This window comes from Penicillium malachiteum (genome assembly GCF_028827825.1).
Source record: "Penicillium malachiteum strain IBT 17515 chromosome Unknown utg000001l:1.0-8184562.0:1.0-8186909.0, whole genome shotgun sequence".
Classification (NCBI taxonomy): Eukaryota; Fungi; Ascomycota; class Eurotiomycetes; order Eurotiales; family Aspergillaceae; genus Penicillium; species Penicillium malachiteum.
In genome coordinates this window covers 2,547,066-2,564,966 of record NW_026643094.1, presented here as the reverse complement: position 1 = coordinate 2,564,966, position 17,901 = coordinate 2,547,066, and the positions used below count along the sequence as shown (strand labels likewise).

The 17,901-nt window shown below is 46.2% G+C and overlaps 9 protein-coding genes across 9 annotated transcripts; 6 read left to right on the top strand and 3 right to left on the bottom strand.

The window, feature by feature from the left end:
- Nucleotides 1–728: 728 nt before the first annotated feature.
- N7483_000956 (uncharacterized protein) lies at nucleotides 729–3,013 on the top strand (the record flags this gene model as incomplete). The annotated part of the gene is made up of 2 exons (XM_057084394.1): nucleotides 729–1,249; nucleotides 1,318–3,013. 2 exons carry the CDS (start codon nucleotides 729–731, stop codon nucleotides 3,011–3,013), a joined length of 2,217 nt encoding a protein of 738 aa, XP_056950543.1.
- A 332-nt stretch (nucleotides 3,014–3,345) lies between these two features.
- N7483_000955 (gamma-glutamylcyclotransferase family protein) lies at nucleotides 3,346–4,013 on the bottom strand (the record flags this gene model as incomplete). The annotated part of the gene is made up of 2 exons (XM_057084393.1): nucleotides 3,346–3,890; nucleotides 3,986–4,013. The coding sequence occupies 2 exons, from the start codon at nucleotides 4,011–4,013 to the stop codon at nucleotides 3,346–3,348; spliced, it is 573 nt and encodes a 190-aa protein (XP_056950542.1).
- Nucleotides 4,014–4,242: 229 nt separating this feature from the next.
- Nucleotides 4,243–5,131, top strand: N7483_000954 (signal peptidase complex subunit SPC3; the record flags this gene model as incomplete). The annotated part of the gene is made up of 2 exons (XM_057084392.1): nucleotides 4,243–4,388; nucleotides 4,507–5,131. 2 exons carry the CDS (start codon nucleotides 4,243–4,245, stop codon nucleotides 5,129–5,131), a joined length of 771 nt encoding a protein of 256 aa, XP_056950541.1.
- A 779-nt stretch (nucleotides 5,132–5,910) lies between these two features.
- On the top strand, nucleotides 5,911–6,225 carry N7483_000953 (uncharacterized protein; the record flags this gene model as incomplete). The annotated part of the gene is made up of 1 exon (XM_057084391.1): nucleotides 5,911–6,225. One exon carries the CDS (start codon nucleotides 5,911–5,913, stop codon nucleotides 6,223–6,225), a length of 315 nt encoding a protein of 104 aa, XP_056950540.1.
- Nucleotides 6,226–6,684: 459 nt separating this feature from the next.
- On the top strand, nucleotides 6,685–6,942 carry N7483_000952 (uncharacterized protein; the record flags this gene model as incomplete). The annotated part of the gene is made up of 1 exon (XM_057084390.1): nucleotides 6,685–6,942. The coding sequence occupies one exon, from the start codon at nucleotides 6,685–6,687 to the stop codon at nucleotides 6,940–6,942; it is 258 nt and encodes an 85-aa protein (XP_056950539.1).
- Nucleotides 6,943–7,639: 697 nt separating this feature from the next.
- N7483_000951 (YqaE/Pmp3 family membrane protein) lies at nucleotides 7,640–8,067 on the bottom strand (the record flags this gene model as incomplete). The annotated part of the gene is made up of 3 exons (XM_057084389.1): nucleotides 7,640–7,802; nucleotides 7,877–7,952; nucleotides 8,019–8,067. The coding sequence occupies 3 exons, from the start codon at nucleotides 8,065–8,067 to the stop codon at nucleotides 7,640–7,642; spliced, it is 288 nt and encodes a 95-aa protein (XP_056950538.1).
- Nucleotides 8,068–8,734: 667 nt separating this feature from the next.
- On the bottom strand, nucleotides 8,735–10,232 carry N7483_000950 (protein kinase PKP2; the record flags this gene model as incomplete). The annotated part of the gene is made up of 4 exons (XM_057084388.1): nucleotides 8,735–9,526; nucleotides 9,595–9,877; nucleotides 9,946–10,065; nucleotides 10,126–10,232. The coding sequence occupies 4 exons, from the start codon at nucleotides 10,230–10,232 to the stop codon at nucleotides 8,735–8,737; spliced, it is 1,302 nt and encodes a 433-aa protein (XP_056950537.1).
- A 1,548-nt stretch (nucleotides 10,233–11,780) lies between these two features.
- Nucleotides 11,781–15,869, top strand: N7483_000949 (ubiquitin-specific protease UBP15; the record flags this gene model as incomplete). Its single annotated transcript, XM_057084387.1, has 9 exons — nucleotides 11,781–12,006; nucleotides 12,219–12,363; nucleotides 12,428–12,585; nucleotides 12,640–12,829; nucleotides 12,893–13,001; nucleotides 13,067–14,015; nucleotides 14,075–15,507; nucleotides 15,562–15,691; nucleotides 15,763–15,869. Coding segments are annotated over 9 exons (3,447 nt in total), but the record flags the coding sequence as incomplete, so codon positions are not given.
- A 545-nt stretch (nucleotides 15,870–16,414) lies between these two features.
- Nucleotides 16,415–17,251, top strand: N7483_000948 (p24 family protein; the record flags this gene model as incomplete). Its single annotated transcript, XM_057084386.1, has 3 exons — nucleotides 16,415–16,561; nucleotides 16,651–16,839; nucleotides 16,958–17,251. Coding segments are annotated over 3 exons (630 nt in total), but the record flags the coding sequence as incomplete, so codon positions are not given.
- Between the last annotated feature and the right edge of the window lie 650 nt (nucleotides 17,252–17,901).

The window sequence follows — 17,901 nt, the reverse complement described above, 5'->3', positions numbered from 1 at the left end:
TCCGCTCGGTCCTACCATAAGATGCTCTCTGCATGCCTCTTTTTGCCAGCATCTCCGAGATCCTCGCCAGTTTGTCACCGCGTCACTCCGATCACCAACGAAAAGAAACCTCGCAACGAAGCCCTTCACCCCCCTCGATCCTTCCCACATCTCCTAGTCCTTGTGGGGACGTTTCACCGATGTTAAACCAGGACCCAAAACGCAAAAATAGCCAAGCCCGCCAGGATGAGGCCCGCCTTCTGGGTGCAAAGTACAAGGATGATAGCAATGCGGTACAGATTCGACCCGGAAGGTCTCTTCAAAAGAATAGAATTCCTGGGGTATGTTCTGCTACATTTCTGTTATATACTGAAGCTTCTTATAGTCATAAATACTGATGTGCTTGGTATACATAGTCAAACACTGCGTTTAAACCGAGAGACACAATCACCCGCAACTTGAATGCAAACTCCCGGGTGGGGAGTTCAAGACAACCGGCCTGTATATTGAATAAGAATCCACCCAGACTAGGCGATCCAATTGAATTAGATAATGCCAGCAAACCTGCCAAAAAGCGACTGAAGAGCGAATTGTGTGATGGGTTTGATCTGGCATTCAGTGACGTGCATGAGGCGCCTTCTCATTCACTGTCTCAATCAACAGCCCTATCTCCGCGTTCTCTTCCTAAACCTTCCTCTTCCCATCCTTTCATCCAACCCAGCTCTCCTCTTCAATTGTCACCATCCAAAATGAAGGCATTCGAATCAGTCCCTGATTCTGGAGAGAGCGATGATGAGATACAGGGCGATGTGACAACTAATCCTCCTCCGAAACAAATCAACGAAAAACGTTCATCCACAGATATGGATCCTTTCATGTTTTCAGAGTCCAGGAAAAAGGCCAAAAAGTCGCATCCTCCTTCCAAAGCTGTGTTTTTTGAGATCGTGTACCTTCATTTCGGCGACTTGCAAAGGAATTTTGCCAAAGGCAAAACCGAAGGCGCTGCCATCTGCCTGGATGAACACAATATCCACCTTCAAGAGGACATTCTCGGCAGAGGAGAAAAAGACATCGAAATCCCAATCCGGACTATCGCCCAAGCCCTTTATGGAAAGAAGACAAGTTGCAAAGTCACATTGAAGTTGTCCAGAGGTGCCTCTACACTGGGTGATCACGTCGATATTGAGTTTTTGGAAGTCAGCGAGAGAGTGGATTTTATAAGCAGGCTTGGGTCCCGCCTGCGGCCGAGCACTCTTGTAAAGAAATCATCGTATGTGACATGAACCCGCCCCAGCTTGCCTTCCACCTTGAGCGATTTCGAGCTAACATGCATTTCAGAGAATTCATGAACGATTCATTCAAGAAAACTGAACGTGATCATGCTCAGCACGTTGCGCAGAAGAAACGATCTCGGGAAGACATTGAGCGTACCACGGTTTCAGAAGCTCCACCAGCAACAGGTCTCTCTGGCTTTCGCTCAAAAGTCTCGTCCTCATTACAGGACACCGGCGTAGAACCCAAGCCAAAACGACTGAAAGGCAACATGCAGCGGATAGGTTCATTGGATGGTCCTGTAGAATCACGAGAAGTGCCAGATTCGCAATCACCTGATCCAGAGAACGTTCAGATCTTGGACGCAAATGTCGCCGTCGAAATTACTACCACGAAGATGCGTGGACCACCGAAACAAGGCCCAAAGAATGCTGAATTGTCAGGAACTCAGGGTTCCAAGAAGTCGGAACTCCAACATGTCCAAGACTCTGAGCCAGAGGATGGTCAAAACTCAGAACCAGAGAAAGCCCCAAGAGCAGAATCAGAGCTTCTTGAAGTACCTGAATCACCAGATGCTTATAAACCCGACCCAAACATTGAGATCAAGGTCCCCTTGCCGAAGACTCTGGGATCCCTAGATCGTGAGACACGCTCGACTCGACGCACGGCACGAAATAACCAAGCTGGGACGCAGACATCTCCTCCCCCACAAAAGCCTCTTGAAAAGGAAGCCAATTGGACGAAATGGAAGAAGCCAATGGTTTACCCCCGAGCTGGGAAGAAACGCGCAGAAGTTAGCACTGAAGATCGAGAACGCTTGCGCGAAGATGAATTTCTTAACGATAACCTGATTGCTTTCTACCTGCGCTTCTTAGAAGATCATCTCGAACGCACGAACGAGGAAGTTGCCAAACGAGTCTACTTTTTCAACTCCTATTTCTTCGAAACCCTCAAAAACTCTCCACTTGGTAGTACCAACATCAATTACGGTGGTGTGGAGAAGTGGACTCGCAACGTCAATTTATTTGAGTACGACTACATTATTGTTCCTATCAACGAAAATGCCCACTGGTACGTTGCTATCATTTGCAACTTGTCCAAGCTTGATGCAGCATCTGAGCCTGGCTCTCAGAATGATGAAACTGGTTCAAAGGGTTCAGCCTCCGGACTAGACCAAACTACCATTGTCACCTTCGATTCTCTTGACATTAGTCATTATCAAACCAGCAAAATCCTGCGCCAGTACCTGGCCAAGGAATCTGTATCAAAGCGCGGCATCGATATCTCTTCCAAAGCAACCGCCAAAGCGATCAAGGGCAAGCGCGCCACAAACCTGCCTCTTCAAAATAATTACTCGGACTGCGGCCTATATCTTCTCGCTTACGTGGAGAAATTCGTGCAGAACCCAGACTCATTCATTGCAAATATCCTGCAACCAAAGGAGGGACAGGTTGAGTGGCCTGATATTAAGCCTGGTCTTCTTCGACAGCGCCTCCGCCTTTTCCTTGATGATTTGTATGAGGAACAGAAACATCATCAGCAGAGCCCACTCATGGTTGATCAGTTCCCTATCTCATTCTTGCTGGGGGCCACTGAACCGAAGAAGGCGGATGATGACAAACATGATGAAGCTGACGATGAGAAGAAGCCTCCGACAGAAACACAACCCACAATCCCTTCCAAAGATCAAACAACCGAGACCATCGATCGGAAGTCCGAGACGGTCGGTCAGGAGCCTGAGAGTATTGCCACATATGAATAGATGGGACTAATCCGATGGCGTCGACCTTTGATTTCGTTATTTATTATTATCAGATTCCCTGTTTCTCTTTTGTCTCGATGACTTTGCATTACAAGGCGCGGTTCCAAGATACCATAGAGGCGTTGAATGATTTGGCTCACATTTTGACGTCAAGATGAGATGTATGCATACAGATATCCAAGTCAGCATATAATCGATATTATTGTTATTTTTTTTGTTTTTCTCGTCAGGACTACACAGTATATGTACTATACTACCAATCACCAACTATTTTCGACTGCATGAGCATTTCTATTTCGAATTTGAATCTATACACAAGGAACCCAACCCAGCTACCAGTCACGCTCATCCGACTCAACCCACCATGCCATCTTATCCTTCTTAAAAGACTCAAAATCCCATTCTAGACTCTCCAATCTCTCGTTTCCAGCAACCCAGACATAGGTTACAGCATCAACCTCTTCAGCCTCGTCGACAAACTCCGCGCTCGCGGCATCAAGGACATCACAAAGATTCCCACCAGAGTTATTCGAATTACCTGACATTGACTCGTGGCCTTGATCCAATGCATCTTTCAAAGTCCGCACCTTGACCCCTTCTCGGATATACTCGCTGCCCTCGAAGAGATCTAGTCGATGGACATCCCCATCTGTAAGACCCGAGACAAGAGTTCCCAGGACCGAGGTTCTGGTCTTGGATTCTGACTCTGCAGATGCGGATACAGAGATTATCCCCGGGTAGTCTGCGCCCCGCACTCGATGGCGTCGGTAGCCATGCAGTATGGCAGGTTGGAAGCTAAGTGTCGCTTTTTGCCAGGGTTCCGGGTCTGCGCGACCATGAATAACACGATGGAGGATTTGTGGTGCCATCAGCGTTCCTGTAAACGTTTAGTGTCCAATGCGCGATCTGTTGACGTTCAAACTATACGAAGTGGGAACTGGCCATGGGAGGGGAAGGAGAGTTGAGTATTACCATAAAAGAAAAGAACATGGTCACCCATTATTCTCGGTATGAAATCGAGATTCAAATCAAATCAAGCCTAATGAAGCTGTCTCAAGCTTGTAATCTGCGATTTTAAAGTAAAGAAAATACTAATAGAGGGGTTTCAACCTGGGGAATCCATTGAGCGATCGCACTAGTTTATAGTATTCGGTGCTTATCGCGATAAGCCCCAAACACGCCCAGCTGGCTTCATTCATCCCGATCTTCCCTGTCTCAACCACCTCACCATGCATTCCTCTCTCAACCGCCTCCAAACCGTCTTCGGTTTCTTCACTACCGTTGCGCTCGTAGTCGCCGGTGTAGCTGCACTCTCAACGCTGCTATTCCCAACCGACGCGACAACAGCATCAGTGCAGCTTAAGAATGTCCAAGTGTAAGCTAACCCAGCACAAGCACAAACACAAACACAATGTGTCCAGAATACCTACAAACTATTTCAGTTTATTCTTGGAGCGCAAGAAAATATAAGAGAATTATACTAAGTAAAACAGAACCAAGGGCCGACCACACTACTACTCAACCAAGCGATCCGAATATGCCCAAATCCGCTTCGACCTAGACGCAGACCTCTCCCCACTGTTCAACTGGAACACAAAACAACTCTTCGTCTACGTCTATGCTACATACTCCTCATCCGATGATGTCTCCTCGAGTGTTCGTGCCTCGGAGGCTATAATCTGGGACTCTATTATCCCTGCGCCAGCGTCGCCTTATTCATGGGATATTCTCAAGAGCAAAGCGCTAGAGATTCTTCCTACGCCTATTGTTTCTTATATCTCGCCTTCTTCCGTTAAGCAGGGAAAGAAGAATGTTAAGAATGCGGCTAGTAAGAAGGCTTCCTCGAAGAGTGCTAAGGCCGAGCCTGCGCCTGGTGTTCTTCGATTAAGGGGCCAGAAGGCAAAGTATCAGATTAGTGATATTACAGGTCGATTGGCCGAAAGGGAGAATGTCACTTTGTCTGTTGGGTGGAATGTTCAACCTTGGGTTGGAGCTCTTTGGTGGAGTCCTGGATCTGGAGCTTTGCCTCACACGGATGGATCTGTTGTTACGAGTGAGTCGTTTGAGTTTCCGGCTTTGAAGACAAAGAAGGTGGAGGGTCAGACTGGGAGTGTCTAAGGAATGGTAATGGGGTTGAGGTGGGTATATTTGATTGGTGTTTCTGTTTGGATATAGATACATCCACTAAAAGAAATGGAGTACGCCTACGGGTTGACCGATATTATCTGGATATCCGAAAAAATAATAAGTGGTGCCTATTCTTATGGCTTTCAGTCCATTCCCATTATGATACACGCAATGAAATACCTAGCTATCCCAACTTGAAGTACATGGCATTGAAGCTGAAACAGGAGGCACTACTACCTAGTGACCTTGGAACCACCTGGGCATGGATCTCACGTTCGAACCCCATCGGAAATCCAAAAGTGCATAGTATCAAGAAGAGAATATAGCTAAGCCATCGAAAGATAAAGAAATTTCAAATGTTGCTACATCACTTCCAGAGTTGTTTTCAAGTTCATTTTCATTTTCTTTTTTGGTTCTTTGGTACCCAGATGCACACGTATGCCCAAGTGTCTCTTTGAAGAAACACTCTGAAAACTTGGAAATCATCAAAATATTCCTTTATGGATTTCGGACTTTCAATGAGCTGGAGGTGTTGAATGAAGGCGCAGATTATCGCATTCAATCGGAGATTCACCTTGAATATCCCAGAGGGTCTCTTTATTGGAGATAGAGATATTTAAACGCCCAACTATCCCACCAGTTCATCATTATAACTCCCGAGGTCCCAGGTTCAGGCTTGAAGCAACTTGAACTTGAACTTGAGCTTGAGCTTGAGCATTTGAGCTTTAAGTTAAAGCACCAAACCCATACCAAAACCTACAACCTCGAAGATGTCTACAATTTCGAAGTTGCCAGTGTTGAAGGACTGGCACCCTGCTGATAATGACAGAGAGCCAGTGAAAAATTGGGAGGATCGGTGGCAGCACCTACCGACCCCTGATTTTGAAGCACCAGAACTCCTTTGTGACACAGAGCTCTGGCAAGATAACCTTCTTGATCCAAATATCCCCAAACCTGACACTGTTTTCAAATACAAGGATGGTAGAGAGGGATCATGGGTGGAATTAAAGTCCATAGGACTTCGAGTCTTGGCTCCACTTACCGAGGCCAACGCGAACCCCTATCTCAAAGTTATACTTCCTTGATGGATTATCAAGGAGTGTGGAAGATTATATCTAGACTATAAAGTCTACACAAGCATGGATATAATCAAGGAAAGGTGGTCTGACTTTTATCCACTTTGGGTTGGTTTCAATCTAGATGAACCAATCAAGGATGCAGAAGGATTTTTCCAGATGCTAGAGAAGGCTGTTTCGTCTAATGACTTCATGATATCCGATCATAAGCCAATGGCCTATCCTCCGTGTCCTTAGCATTATTACACTTGCTGTGATTGGAATCTACATGCCAGTGGTTGTCATGGGCCGGGACCTGATCGAGTATTTTGGATGGAGATGTATGGAAGCTTTGGGAATCTTTACCAGATTCACAAAATCATTGACCCGGAACAAGGTTTAAACCAAAAACCAATAGTCGCTATTAAAAAACATATTAAGCTATTGAGGCAGCTCTATGAAAGGGGTGACTTGAGTTTTGCGAGAGAGATGCCTGTGGATTTGGACTCATCGGTAAACCTCGATCCTAACAAAGATGGGGTATACTGGGGACATGGACCGATACTGCATGGTGTGAGAGCCCGTGTGGGTCGTCATCCATATCTTTTGGAGTTTGGAGCTCTGATCACTCATCCAGAACAATATGGATGGGTTCCGGCGGATAAGAAGGATAAGAAGACCATAACGTTCAAAGAAAAAGTCAAGCACTTCTTGGCCAAGCACTTCTTGGCCAAGCACAAAGAATAGGGAACCTATTTTTGAATCTTAGAACACTTGAATGACTGGGTCAACATTGAAGCTATACTTTTGTGTGTGTTCTCCTGTTTGAAACTTGGACTCTGTATCACTTTTTGTTGACTGATACTTCCAAGGTTCTGACCGATGCTTGAGGTGGATATTGATTCAAGTTTTTATGTGGTTTCAAAAAAAAATTTCTTTGTTTTGCGAAGTTTTGAAGTTTTCCAATTTGTCTTGCTACGTCGATATCTGATTGATCTTTTACTTGTTAATTGATTAACCATTGAATCGTAAAGTAGCATATTGCTTCAAGTTGCTATACAGAATGAATTTGGCTTTTTCAGATGTTCTTTTTTACTGTCCGCTCCTAGAATAGAACTCCCTCTACACTACTAGGTATTTTGTTTAGGTTATTCTATAATCACTAAGGCCTGACATGCATGTGTAATATCAGAAGGATGGATGGTATAGATAATAATATGGCTCTACGGGTTCATACAAATGAAACAGTAAATGTAGTAAGTCATTAAGAATGGTTCATTTTATGGCCCTCGGGGATGTAAGTAATACTATTAATGACCATAATCGCTTCGTCAGGGTACTCGCGTGAAAGGACAGTTTGGATTGGCATATTGACTCCCCAGTAAGCAAGACGGAAACCACAAAGTCCATCAACCACTATGCGCCAACCAGCCTTGGTCTTGTCTTAGATCGTGCCATAGTTCCGATTCGAGTGTCCGCCGTTCTGAACACGTTCGGAGTAGACACCAGGTGCGGGTCGTTGTGTTGCGCGGGTCATGGGATCTTGCTTGCGTCGATGGTAGTAAACATATTCCAGATAAAATGCGTGAACATGTCCTGGGAGGTATCTGGTAGCTTGTTAGATACTGGATTGGAAAGAGGAAACTGGGTCTAGCCAGCACGCGACAGATCTAGTACTCACCCGAGAATCGTGAGAAGGAGGTTTATCCAGAAGTCAACTCCACAGCCGGAGATCAGGAAGACGCCTAGAGGAGGGACTATAAATTTATTAGCGCTGCATTCTTATAAACTGTCTGGATCAATCCAAAATAAAATTCACTTACTGAAAAGAGTGATCAAGATAAGACATAGCATAGAGCAAGTGCCTGCCATGATGGATGAATTTGATGATAATAGAGGTGATGATGCTTATTGTTCTTGAGAATCGGATGCAGACCGTTTAAAATCGGCAGTTGCGAGAAAGCTGAGGAGGAGGATGGAAAAGAGGAGAATGAAGATGTAAATAGGGATATTGTCGTCCCTGGGGGAATTAATTCGTTTCATGATCGGCGAGACGACGTCAGAGGGGAGTCAGAGGAGTCGTAGGTATTGGATCAACCTTGTTTGAGATGGAGAAATGGTCCACATGAATGGATAGGGCTGATGGAGAGATCGGGTGGGCTGACGTCATCCCTAGTACACCTCAGGCACCTAAGTACCTACCCATGTACCTTCCTAAGTAGGTACATGGGTAGGTACATGCAGGTGACACTGAGGTATTCAAGAGGATTCAAGGTGCTGATATTGTACACATCTGGTGATCAAATAACTTCTGGAAAATCTTGGAGGTACTTTCTCTGCCACCTCATCAATGGTAGCAGAATTCCTCATGATCTCCCATGTACTACCCGAGTAGCGCGCGGGGGATTATCGTCATTGGTGGAGTAAGTCGTGCAATGAGGCATACTAAAACAGTACGCCTTCCAGGAAAGAACAAGCCACAAGTACAAATGTTGTCAACGGTGATGTTTTTTTGAAGGGAAAAACAAGGCTTACCCCCTCACACAGCGTCGATCGCTGCGCGGGTCGTTACTTGCTCGTTCTTGTTTCCCAGCTTGGAAATCTGCAGGAAAGCGTCGACGCCATAACCTTCCAGACTATGTAGCTCCAAGCTACCTGCCCAGTACTCGGCGTACACGCGGCTCATCGGAAGACCCATGCCTAAGCGTAGGTTCGGTGGTCGGGATGTCAGACTATCAAGGGATCCTTCATGGAACCCAGCCAGTTCTTGTTTGCGCTCATTGACTTTAAGCTCTTGCATTGTCGCAGCCATGGCGGGGACACGGCCTAGATTCTCAAGTCGCGTTTGAGTTCGGGGTCCTTTACTGAATGACCACAGGTACGGCAGGATCTCGCGCGGGATGCCACCACCCTGGTCGGAAAGGCGCATGATCACGTGCTGAGGTGTTTCGCAGATGAGGACCTCGATCGGGGGCGGTGGCTCAGAAGAATCTTGATACTTTTCCATGACAGCCTGCACCGAGTTGCGCATCAATTCCCCTACAATGTATTCCAGATGGCTGAGGATATACGGGAATGTTGCATTCAGATGGCCTCGAACATTCACCGCAGGAATTTGAAGGTTGGAAGACTGAGAGGTTTTGCGCATCAGATCCTGTGCCACCTTGCCACATCGCTCGATGACTTCCTTTGCATTGCATTTCAGGAACACCTCGCCCACAAAGTCCGCATTCATATCAGTTCGTTCGTGCGAGTCGGGGAAATGCCAGGGTGAATTGAAAGTTTCGGTTAGCGCAAGATGTTGTTCAGCAATGACACGGCGCGAGATTCTCTATATTAGAAGGTCAGCTCTGATCTTGTTGGGTTGATCATTTCCCACGATATCAAGGTTGTTCATACCGCTCGCAGCAAAGTGTTCATGAATCGATCCATATCATCCGGCGGGAATAGCTCCCGGCACTCCAAGACTCCAGTCGCCAGGTTGGGGATCACCACCAGATGCTCCTTGAGCATATCGCGAAGCACATCGCAGAATTTCTCATTATCGTCCAAGCTACGGATCTCGGGGATCACACGGAATCGTTCGAAGGCTCTGTAGTAGAGCTCGTACACGAGGGTAAGACGGGGGTTAGAGACGACGACATAGGGCAGCTGTTGGATATCTCGCAGGCGATGGGCCAAACTATAATGATCTCAGTTCACGTTTTGCCTTGTGATTCATGATTCATGATCATGATTTTCATGACCTACCGGGTGGGCAGCTCAGTTCGAACATAGTTTGCCGAGCTGATCAGTCGAGGCTCTGTCAATGTGCGACCGAAAAAAGTCAACTGGCGGAGACTTATTGGGCGAATGGGTCGTTCGACCCATCTAAGAATATCGCGGGTTAGTCTTGGAGATCAGGCACGTTTTCCGAGTGCGGAGTCATACTCATCCACCGCGGAACCTGGTCGCCATGGAGGTGGTTGGTGGGTTGCAAAGAAACGAGGTTTAAACGCCTTCCGGAGAGCATTGCAGCTCCTTGGAAGTAGCTGCATTGTGCTCCATGCAGTTACCTTATTTCTTTCTTTTTTCTCGGAGGTTTAAGACGTAGAGATCTCATGTTCAATCCGGAGCTCTAGGTCCCCATGTATACAGCCGTGGAAGGCGGTAAGCCCTAACTGCCGGGCGGTGAGAAGTATCACCGCCTGGAGTATTTTCCTATGATTTAGTTTCAAGGTTATTATGGATGATATTCTATATTTTCTAGTATTTAGCCACCTATATACTATTTATAGCCTTCAATTTCATTTAATATTATTACTGGGAAGTACATACTTGATTATCTGGTCCATTATTTTCTATCTCTATCTCTATAGGCGGTACCATCAATACATAACATGTGCACATGTGCCGAGGTGGTAGGACTTCTTTAAAACTAGAACATAGTAGAGGGGCTTCAAGTTACTACTAGTATCGGGTGAGAGTGTGAGAGATAATTAGAACTTGAACTGCTGAAAGAGATCCTTTATTAAATTGCTAGGTAAAAAAAAAGCTGTAGATTTATAGTATATACCGTGACATGGGTTGATATCAGCATGCGTAAAGCACAACTTGTGTCCGCCTGAATAGGTTGTGGTTTTCACCGCTTCCAAGGTTACGGGTAGTTCTGCCTCTTCACCACATCGGAATTTGTGTCCTTACTACCTAAACATTAAATGTTATATATCGCCCAGCTGGCTATACAGTACAAGATCCAACTTGAAAAGGTTAGAGGAACGCGACTCATTCAAGTTGAGAGAATAATCCAACACATCGCCTACCAACCGACCATATTGCATTCTTCAGAATTACAAGTAGACATCAAATGGCCGATATAGTCCTCCAGTACTTTTATCTGATCTTTGTGGAGCATAAGTAACTTTCAGGCCATTGTCCTTTGGTTAGCACATGAAGAGTTAATGCATAGGTCTGTTGGAATGATAAAATGATAACATACTATGCGACTCAATATAGATCAAAAAACATTTCGACAAGCCATTCAACAGACCCGTGGTTCACCCCGTACCTAGCTGATTCACAAAGCTGATTTCGTAGGCTGGTTTGTAAGCTAGTGTTTCATAGTTGATTTTAAGAATGGCCTTTCAAATGGCCCATGGTGTAGTATAGTATAGCTTGGGAGAGTCAGAGGATACAGAGTGTCATGTGTAGTATTATTTGACTTGTGTAGTTGAAAGTAGTATAAGTCAAGTTCTTCACATGTGGGTATTAAGGAACCAGAACTATGAAGAATTAAAATGATAAAAACAAGTTAATTCTGATGAAGAAAAAGAGTTAACATAGGTGATTGATTGAATTTTTATTTTCTATTTGTAAATCATTTCTTTCATTCATATTTCTTTTTGTTCTTCTTGTTATTCGTGTTATTATTTACTTATTACCCCTTCCTTCTTCAACCACTTGGTGCTCTTAACTGCCGAGTGAGGAGGGCTCCGCCACCGCTAAAGCTCTCTCCAAACTTGAGAAATTCCTCCCGACACTCACCTCCCTCTCATTCTCTACCATCTTTTACTCCCTTTTCTCCACAAAATTACCCTTTCTGACAGGTGCCTTCCGGCTGGACGGGAGGGCGCTTTTGCCATGGAAAATGTGAGTCTCCGACCGTGCCCCTCGCGTGTGTCGTCATTGCAGATCTAACCGTCAGGCCCCAGCTTGCGGAGAACGACATGCTAGTCGACGACTATGAGCAGTACAACAATGAGAAGACTGATGTCGTCGTGGTCTCTCGCGCCGGCTCCGATGAGCCTGATCCTGCGCCTTCTGCTGCTGACCGTAGGTTACTCTCTTCTATTTCCCCTCTCTTCCGCCGCAGATTCCGGATCACAACAAGCATAATACCCAATCGGTGGTGAACCCTAAAACAAAACATCTGCGACCAAGCCGATTTATGGGACTCTGTTCTCTCAGATTATGCAAATCTATGTGAAGTGGTCTGATCAAGTTCGGGACAGATTGAGCTAACAGAGACCCCTCCAAACTTTTAGATGCGGCGATGATGGCACGAGAATTACCTAAAAACCCTGAACTCGAGACCGAAGAGGAGGTTTTTCATACATGGCACATTAAGGACTGGAGGAAGCAGGATCGGAAGCTTCATGGACCAGTCTTCAACTGCGGTGGATTCCCTTGGTGGGTGACCTCATAGTACATTTGTTTCAAGGGTGCAAATGCTGACCAGAAAAAAAAAATTAAGGCGAATCCTCTTCTTCCCCTACGGGAACCAATCGGAACATGCCTCTTTTTACCTCGAACACGCCTGGGAGGGCAAGCCGCCAGAGAACTGGTATGCCTGTGTGCAGTTCTCATTGGTTTTATCGAACGTGAAGGACCCATCGATCTACGTATCCCATAGTAAGCAAGTTCGAAAATGTTGATAGGAAGGATTGCGCTAAAAAAAGATGCTAGCCGCGACACATCGATTCACCGTTGACGAGGGTGACTGGGGCTTCACTCGTTTTTACGACCTCCGAACCTTGTTCAACGAGCCATGGGAGGGCAAAGGTGTGCCGGTAGTCCAGGACGATGAGGCCAATATTACTGCCTATGTTCGTGTGGTCAAAGATCCTACCGGTGTTCTCTGGCACAGCTTCCAAAAGTATGCCCTTGCAGGTTCTTCAAACTTGGATTGCAACTCAATGGCTAATTTTTTCCCACAAAGTTACGATTCCAAGAAGGAGACTGGTATGGTCGGACTGCGCAACCAGGGTGCCACTTGTTACCTGAACTCTCTCTTACAATCCTTGTATTTCACGAATGCTTTCCGCAAGGTATACGATACTATGGCGCCATCTTCGATTTCTCTAGCTAGATCATGACTGACCAATAATCATAGGCTGTTTACCAGATCCCCACTGAAGAGGAGGCCACTCGTGAAAACAGTGCTTGGACTCTTCAACGGTTGTTTTACAACCTGCAGACCAATGAGACTGCTGTTTCCACAAACGAGCTGACTGTGTCTTTTGGATGGGATTCCCGGCAGGCTTTTGAACAGCAGGATGTCCAGGAGCTTTCCCGGAAGCTCATGGAGCGATTGGAGGAAAGGATGAAAGGCACTGTGGCAGAAAAGGCCCTTCCCGACATGTTTGTCGGCAAAACCAAAACCTACATCTCCTGTATCAATGTCGACTATGAGTCTTCTCGGGTAGAGGACTTTTGGGACATCCAGCTCAATGTTCGCGGTAACAAGACCTTGGATGATAGTTTCCGTGATTACATTCAAGTGGAAACACTCGAAGGCGAGAACAAGTATGACGCAGGCTCTCCATATGGCCTCCAAGATGCGAAGAAGGGTGTCATCTTCGAAAGTTTTCCACCTATCTTGCACCTCCACCTGAAACGATTTGAGTACGACCTGAACCTCCTTACAATGATGAAAGTGAACGACCGACATGTTTTCCCTATGGAATTTGATGCTGCCCCCTATCTCTCTGAAAATGCTGATAGATCTGAGCCCTGGACTTATGAACTACATGGAGTCCTTGTGCACAGTGGTGGTTTAGATGCTGGTCACTACTACGCTTTCTTGAAGCCCACCAAGGACGGACATTGGTACCGATTTGACGATGACCGAGTCAACCGAGTCACCGAGAGGGAAGTCTTGGAGGAGAACTATGGTGGAGAGTATGAGCTGGCCAATGGCGCCACTGGTGTTCGACAGCCTTATACTCGCACTTTGTCAACTAAACGATCGATGAACGCCTACATGCTGGTGTATGTCCGAAAGACACGGGTGGATGATGTTCTTCTTCCGATTACGAAAGAAGATATCCCATCTCACATCGGTTTGTCTCCCTCTTATCTGACCCTTTCATGCTTTTGAACACTACTAATTAGGTCGCAGAATCACGTTTGGCAGAAGATCGTGCAGAGGCTCTTCGGCGCAAGAAGGAAAGAGAAGAGGCTCACTTGTTTATGAACATTGGTGTTCTGACCGAGAAGTCCTTCCAGTCTCACCACGGGTTTGATCTTACCAGTATTGATCTTCCTGCCGAAGACCCAGCACTGCCTAAGCAGTACCGCGTTCTTCGATCGAAGAAGGTTGGTGAGTTTGCGAAGGAAATGGCGGAAGAACATGATATCCGTGTTGAGGCGATCCGTTTCTGGGTTATGGTCAACCGTCAAAACAAGACCACTCGACCTGACCAGATCATCACTGACCCCGAAATGACTGTCGAAGAAGCCTACAACAAGTATGGTACCAAGGGCAACTACTTCCGCCTGTGGATGGAGGTTTCGCCTGACGGCCAGGCCTGGCCTGAGGGCAATGACTCTGCTCTCATCTTCTTGAAGAACTTTGATGTCGCGACTCAGACACTGGCTGGCGTTGGTTCTGTTTATATTCGCAAGAACCAAAAAGTTGGCGACTTGGGATCAACAATTCTTGCGAGAATGAATTGGCCTGTGGGTACTGAATTCATGCTCTTTGAAGAGATCAAGCACACCATGATCGAGATCATGAAGCCCAAGCAGACATTCCAGCAATCAGAGATCCAGGATGGCGATATCATCACGTTCCAGCGCACATTGAAAGACTCCGAAGTCCCCCAGGCAGCTCTTTTCCCCGACGCTAGACAGTTTTATGACCATCTCTTAAACCGTATGGACGTGTCATTCGCTCCGATCAAGTCTTCTGAGGAGCCAGGTGACTTTGTCTTGACACTCAGTCGAAAGATGACCTACGATCAGTTCTCAAAGAAGGTTGGCGAGCACTTGAATGTGGACCCGACCCATCTGCGATTCGCGCCAGTGATGGCCAGCACCGGAAAAGCCAAGCCTTTCCTCAAGCGTTCCATCACTTCGACCCTCTCACAGATCCTCAACGGCCAGTACGGTACCTATGGCTACACCATGCACCGCGCAGACGCCTTATACTACGAGGTCCTCGATATGAGTCTCAGCGACTTTGAGAGCAAGAAGAGTTTCAAGGTCACATTCCTACCTGACGGCATCGCCAAGGAGGAGGTCATCGAGGTTCTTGTAGCTCGCAATGGAACCGTTGCCGAACTTCTCTCTGCCTTGCAGCAGAAGGTGAAGTTGGATGATGAGGCATTCGGCAACATCAGGCTGTTCGAGGCACACAATGGAAAGTTCTCCAAGGAGATTCGTGAGGATTTCAACGTCTCCACCATCAACGAATACTCCACACTGTATGCAGAGCGCATTCCAGCTGAGGAATTGAACATGGATGGCGACGACCGATTAATCAGTGCCTATAACTTTGACCGGGAGGCTAACCGTCCTCATGGCGTTCCTTTCAAGTTCATCGTGAAGCCGGTAAGTCATATCCTGCAATCTTCTGCACGAGTATTGTATTAACATTTTGAACAGGGCGAGATTTTCAAGGAAACCAAGGAACGTCTGTCGAAGCGTACAGGTATCAAGGGCAAGCCTTTCGAGAAGATTAAGTTTGCCATTGTACCTCGCAACTCATTCCCAAATGCCAAGTATATTGAAGATGGTGAGTCTAACATACTTGATTCCAATCATGAGAATTTGGAACTAGAAGCTAATCATGACCTCCCTTCTTAGATGATATCTTATCTGACGTAGCGGGCTTGGATGATCTTCTTGGTCTTGATCATCCCACCAAGAGCCGCTCTTTCTGGAGTAAGAGTGAGAGTTTCTTCATTCGATAAAGTGATTTCTGGGGCGCTGTGGGGGTTTGCGTAAGGGCAAGATGCTGCAAATCGGTACAAGAGCAGCACATACCTGACGAACATTGTTTCTTTCCATTATTCTTTCTTCCTTTTCCTTCTTATTCATTTTCAGCTCCGTTTTATAGTTTCATAGTTGGAGTAGAGGCGATATAAATGCCATGAAGAGACGAATGCCCAGGTGTGTTTTGGCTACAAAAGATACAATTCCACCCCAAATCTGGCAGATATTAGATTAGAATGAGCTACTAGACATGAAAAAATAGGTAACCCGCTCTTTAACTGAAATGGTAGATACTAGTAGAATGATTAACACCAAGTCTTAATATTGCCTTCTTATTCTGAGGTTAATACATAGTGTTCTTTAGTACTTAGGAGTCGGGCTAAGGGTCAGCTTGCATACAGTAATTTGTTTGGGTGCAAACACTGCAAACTTGAGCCAGCCGTCTAGCTGGCCAGAACAACTGAACTCCGAGACGTCGACCTCCTGACGCGCAGTTATCGATCCACATCCTCAATTCTCCGACATGCGGTTCGCCCTTCTAGCCGGTTTGGCCTCTTTGGCCTCCTCTGTCTCTGCGACCGCGTTGACCTACCGCCTCGAAGCTAACGAGAAGGCATGCTTCTACGCGGAGGTTGAGCAGGCCAACGCCAAGGTGGCCTTCTACTTCGCGGTCAGTCACCTCTGAGATCTTTTAGAAAAAAAGAGAGATCCTAGAAGTTATCAAGTTTAGCCGATTCTAACATTGGTTCTCTGTTCCAGGTCCAATCAGGTGGTTCCTTCGATGTCGACTACTCTATCCAAGCTCCGGGCGACAAGATTGTTGCAGCCGAGGAGAAACAGCGACAGGGCGACTTTGTTTTCACTGCGCAGAGCATTGGAGAATACAAGTTCTGCTTCAACAATGAAATGTCCACATTTGCCGAGAAGATGGTTGATTTCGAGATTGCTGTACGTCAACTGCCCCTATCCACAACCTGCGGATAAACAACATGCGCCTATTGCATTGAAGATGTCCTCAAGTCCACCTGGGGAATTATATCACTAACGTATTTCTTTCTTTGTGCAGGTCGAGAATGAGCAGCGCGCTCAACTTCCCTCCCGACAAGGCGCTACCCCCGAACAAACCTCCAGCTTGGAGGAATCCATCTACAAGCTCTCCTCACAACTGTCCACCATCTCTCGAAACCAGAAGTACTTCCGTACGCGTGAGAACCGTAACTTCAGTACTGTCCGCAGTACCGAGCGTCGGATCTTCAACTTCAGTGTGATCGAGTCGTTTATGATGGTGTCGATGGCCGCGCTGCAGGTATTCGTTGTGCGCTTCTTTTTCCAGGGCGCACGAAAGGGTATGTTCAATTCCGTATATTCTATGAGAGAATGGCACTGTAGACTTGGTCGAGTTTTACTAACATCAATTTACTAGGTTATGTTTGATGAACACGAAGTGAAATACGATGCATTATTTTGTCAATGTCCTCCTCTCCCCTTAACATTTGGCTTGGGGATTTCAGCGTGTTGGCCTAGTCTCTTTGCTGGCCTCTTACTATAGCATTCTAAAATCATTTATCAATTGAACCAAAACAGGTTATATGTCCAGATGACATGATTTCCCAGAATTCGGTATATCTTCATGAATGGCCGGATCTCTTGCCGTTATGCCTTCATTGGCTCCTCGAGATTAAAAGCCTCTGAATCGGGACGCGCGAGATGCGTAATGTAGTAGTGGTACCGAAGAAATAACAGGTTTGAGAGTCTGCTGTAAATTGACTGAGTTCAACGCACGGTATGATTAGCCACTGTGACCTCAAGGGATTCGTTTGCTGATTCTATTCAATGAATAGTCTAAGATCAAGGATTAATGACCCGATTCTACGGTTGCATCGTGCACAACCTGCTCAGACTGCTGAACTAGATTATGTCGCTGTCCTCCGGCCCGTGATACATAATCGAGGATCATTCGTTGCATACTGCTGATTCTCCACGACGGGGATATTTTATGAGGTAAAGGCC